At 51.7% G+C, this 5,000-nt stretch overlaps 1 protein-coding gene across 1 annotated transcript in view; it reads left to right on the plus strand.

The window, feature by feature from the left end:
* LOC137309623 (lysyl oxidase homolog 3B-like) overlaps positions 1–4,492 on the plus strand; it is a 5,307-nt gene extending 815 nt beyond the window's left edge. The window contains exons 2-3 of the mRNA XM_067977722.1: positions 1,134–1,297; positions 4,277–4,492. Coding sequence (XP_067833823.1) covers positions 1,134–1,297; positions 4,277–4,492 — 380 coding nt within the window. The remainder of the gene's footprint in view (positions 1–1,133; positions 1,298–4,276) is intronic.
* The last annotated feature ends 508 nt before the right edge of the window (positions 4,493–5,000 follow it).

Here is a 5,000-nt window from a genome sequence, read left to right on the forward strand (position 1 = left end):
AAATGCCGGCCTTGCCAGCGACGCCCACATCCCAAAACATGAATTTTTTATATATCACCTGTATGTACCGAGGACAAACCCAGCACTGACCCCTGGGATACATCATTACCAACCCAACCCTCCTCCAAATCGAGCAATACCCATTTACCCCAACTCTTTGCTTCCTGTCTGACAACTGCCTTACTGCCCATGCTGTGATATTTCACCTTACTCCTGAATTTTTCTAACAAGCCCCTTGGGAGACACCTAATAAAAAATTGGTCAATATTTATCCCTTAACCAACATCACTAAAAAAAACATGATCTGGTCATTGTCACATTGCTGTTTGTGGGATCTTGCTGTGTGCAAATTGGCTGCCAAGTTTCCTGCATTACAACAGTTCAAACTTCAAGAGCACTTCATTGGCTGTAAAGCATCTTGGGATGTCCTGAGGTTGTGAAAGGCGCTATATAAATGCTAGTTTGTTCTTTCATATACACCACATCTACTGCAATCCTTTTATTTATCCATTTGGTGACTTCTTCAAAACACATTTGGCAAACATGACGTGCCTTAACAAGCCCATGCTGGCTGTCCTTGATTATCCCGTGCATTTCGAAAGGACTACTCATTTTATCTCATATTCTGGATTCAAAGAGTTTGCCCACAATGACATCACACTAACTGGTCTCTAGTTACCCAGTTTAACCGTCTCTCCCTTCTTGACCAAGGGCGTTACATCGGCTACTCTCCAGTGCCACGGCACAGTTTGCATATTGAAGGAGGATTGAACACGGGTGCCCAGAGCCTCTGCTATCTCCTCTCTGACATCTTTCCGACCAGGGAAGCAAGGTACGGTGTGTGGGGCTCGATCACAAGCCCTGTACGTTGATGGTCGAACCTCCCCATTGATGTCCAGTGACCCAGTGCCGTCTGCAGAGAGTGAGTGAGGGCAGGATTGGCTGGGTCTCTCATGCCCCCTCGCTTACCCCCACTCGCAGTGTGGACCTTCGGGTAAAGGACGAGCACTTGGGCCGAGCTTGGCACCCGTGGAGCCCGAACCACTCACTTCCCCCCCCCACCCCCCTCCCCCTCCGCGGGTCGGCACCCTCAGGTCCAGCGAGTGTAAATTGCCTTTCCCGTTGCTTTGCAGGGAGGGTGTGGCTGGATAATCTGGCATGTCGTGGGACAGAGAAGAGCGTCTCCGAGTGCAAATCCCAGGGGTGGGGACAGAGCGACTGCACGCACGAGGAGGACGCCGGAGTCATCTGCAAGGATGAGCGAATCCCCGGATTCATGGACTCAAACATCATCGCGGTAATAACCAGCAACCAACTCGGCCCAGTACGGGACAGACCCTTACCGACTGGGAGGGCACCAGGTGTCAACCATGGCTCAGTGGGCGGCACGCTCACCTCTGGGTCAGAAGGTCGTGGGTTCGAGCCTCCCCCCTCCAGTGACTTGAGCCCATAATCCAGGCTGACATTCCCAGTGCAGTGCTGAGGGTGTGCTGCACTGCCAGAGGTGCCGTCTTTCAGATGAGACCCCATCTGCCCTCGCAGGTGGATGTAAAAGATCCCACAGCCACTATTTGAAGAAGAGCAGGGGGGAGTTCTCCCCGGTGTAATGGGGCCAATATTTATCCCTCAACCAACATCACTAAAACAGATTGTCTGCTAATTCATCTCATTGCTGTTTGTGGGATCTTGCTGTGCGCAAATTGGCTGCTGCGTTTCCTACATTACAACAGTGACTCCACTTTGAACGTGCTGAGGTTGTGACAGGTGCTTTAGAAATGCAAAGCCCTTCCTTATTTGCTGAAATGCTTCTCACTGAGTACGACTCCATCTCTGTGAACCTCGCCCCACAGCCTGGTTGGGTTTGGGAATGCTGTAAGGCCGGTCAAAAGCCGACATTCCCTGTTTTAAGAGTCAGCCACGTTGGTGGGGCCCAGACCGGGTGAGGATGGTCGAGGACATTCATGAACCAGTTGGGTTTTTACCACAATCCGACAGCTTCACGGTCACTTTTACTGAGACCAGCTGTTCATATCCACATTTTTTTAAAAAACTGAATTCTAATTCGCAAACGGCCATGGGTGGGATTTGAACTCACGTTCTCTGGATTATTAGTCCAGGCCTGTGGATTACTAGTCCAGTAACATAATCATGGGAAATTAGGAACACGGAGGAGGCCATTCAGCCCCTGATCTGCTATTCAATCTGATCATGGCTGATCTGTACCTTAACTCCATTTACCCTCCTTGGTTCCGTAACCATTAATCCCCTCACCCAACAAAAATCGATCAATCTCAGTTTTGAAATTTTCAATTGACCCCCAGCATCCACAGCTTTTTGGGGGAGAGAGTTCCAGATTCCCACTCCCCTTTGTGTGAAGAAATGCTTCCTGACATCACCCCTGAACGGCCGAGCTCTAATTTTAAGGTTATTCCCCCTTGTTCTGGACTCTCCCACCAGAGGAAATAGTTTCTCTCTATCTACCCTATCAAATCCTTTAATCATCTTAAACACCTCAATTAGATCACCCCTCAATCTTCTACACTCGAGGGAATACAAGCCTAGTCTATGCAACCTGTCCTCGTAATTTAACCCTTTAAGCCCCGGTATCATTCTGGTGAATCTGCCCTGCACCCACTCCGAGACCGATAGGTCCTTCCTGAGGGGCGTTGCCCAGAACTGGAGCTTTAGACGACCACCCCGCGACTGTACTTATGGAAAGCTGTGAGAAGGGGAGGCACTATCGGGCCAGGCCTCGTCCTCCAGCAGACACGAGCAGCTGCTATTTAACTTGTTTTTTGTTCCTACAACAAGTTCAGTTTGAGGCTGCCCGGTTGTGTAAATTGTAGGGGGGAACTCTGCACAGACAGGGAAATTATAAACCCAGCCACAGCCACAATAACTGCACAGCAGCTAGGTTTATAATTTGGGATTTTCCTTTTCCGGGAGTCCATATGGAATCACTTCGGTGGGGTCAGGAGCCGAGGAATGCGGAGGCTGTTGGTCGGCAGCACCGAGCTGATTGAAAATCACATTCCTTTTGGCTGCAGTCACTGCTGGGCTCCCAGACATTCTACGCTCTCCCTCCCGGAAAAACGCAAGGCAGGAAACAGCACTCCGCTCATCCAGTCTACAGGGAGATGTCCCGAGACAGAGCTCAGACTGAAACCCCTGCATCCCCCCCCACCACCATTTTAACCCAGGCCAGCGGACGGGAGAACGGTTCGGGCGGGGAGTTCACCGGGACTCTGTCGCTGAGTTCCCTGGCCAGGGGGACAGGGAGGAGTTCCCCAAGGGTCCCGCAAGGAATCCTTGGTCCTCCCCAACCCTGGCCCGCCCACCATAGACAGCTGGTTGGCGATCCCCCATTGCTACCTCAAGACTCTTAATTGGACAAGAATCATGAGGACAGGCAGTGGATTGATTCTGGAGCCTGTGTGTCCCACAGCCCATGGACACTCTCCCCTATCATGGACTCTCCCCACCCATTGAATCTCCTCCCACAGCCCATGGACACTCTCCCCTATCATGGACTCTCCCCACCCATTGACTCTCCTCCTACAGCCCATGTACACTCTCCCCTATCATGGACTCTCCCCACCCATTGACTCTCCTCCTACAGCCCATGTACACTCTCCCCTATCATGGACTCTCTCCACCCATTGACTCTCCTCCTACAGCCCATGTCCACTCTCCCCTAGCATGGATTCTCCCCATTTAACCTGAGGAAATTTTCTGCAAATTCTCCCCCATTACCAAAGATAGGATGGATACTAAGGAGCTTTTTCCCTTCGTTGAGGGTTCTATAACAAGGGGACATAGATTCAAGGTAAAAGGCGGGAGGTTTAGAGGGGATTTGAGAAAGAACTTTTTCACCCAGAGGGTGGTTGGAGTCTGGAACTCACTGTCTGAAAGGGTTGTGGAGGCAGGAACCCTCACAACATTCAAGAAGCAATTGGATGAGCACTTGAAATGCCATAGCATACAAGGCTACGGACCAAATGCTGGAATATGGGATTAGAGTAGACAGGGCTGATGGCTGGCGCGGACACGATGGGCCGAAGGGCCTCTATCCGTGCTGTATAACTCTATGACTCTATGACTCTAAAGATGACCAAACAAAAATGTTGGAACTCTGTTTGCTCCTCTCTCTGCTCCATTGGCTCCTTGCCCTGTGCAGAGTAACGGTTTCCAATGAGTGGTCCCTAAGTTGATGTGACTGGTGATGGAATCTTGTGATGATTCTTCCCCCCACCCCCCCCCCCACTGTTCCCCACAGGTTGAGAGCGAGCAGATCGAGGAGGTGCGGCTGAGGCCGGTGGTGACCAACAGCAAGAATCGTTTACCGGTGACCGAGGGGTTTGTGGAGGTGAAATACAAGGGCCGCTGGGAGAAGATCTGCGACAATGGCTGGAACTACAAGAACAGCCGGGTCATCTGCGGCATGCTGGGATTCCCCGCAGAGCGCAAGGCCAACAAGAAATTCTACAAGTGAGTCGAGGGGCTGGTGGGCGTGTGTGCGACTTGGCTCCAGAGTCTTACTATCTGCGTCGCAGCCCGTGAGTTGTTGGGGGGGGGATTAAATAAAGTCCCTTCCTCCGACTCTCGCCTCTTGTTTATCTCTCCCGCCCTTCGGCCCGACCATTGGCGGCCATGTCCAGGCCCCAGGCTCTCATGTTCCCCCCCCCCCCACAATACCCTTCTGCCTCTCAACCTCCCTCTTCTCTTGTTAAGATCCTCCATAAAACTCCCCCCCCCCCCCCCCCCCCCACCCTCATTTCACCAAACTTTCACTCACTCCTCCTAGCTCCTGGGGAGTCCAGTACAAGGGGGCATAACCTTAAAATTCAGGGGTGATGTCAGGAAGCACTTCTTCACACAAAGGGGAGTGGGAATCTGGAACTCTCTCCCCCCCCCCCCACAAAAAAGCTGCTGAGGCCGGGGGTCAATTGAAAATTTCAAAACTGAGATTGATCGATTTTTGTTGGGTGAGGGGATTAATG

Source organism: Heptranchias perlo, unplaced genomic scaffold (assembly GCF_035084215.1).
Source record: "Heptranchias perlo isolate sHepPer1 unplaced genomic scaffold, sHepPer1.hap1 HAP1_SCAFFOLD_1722, whole genome shotgun sequence".
NCBI lineage: Eukaryota > Metazoa > Chordata > Chondrichthyes > Hexanchiformes > Hexanchidae > Heptranchias > Heptranchias perlo.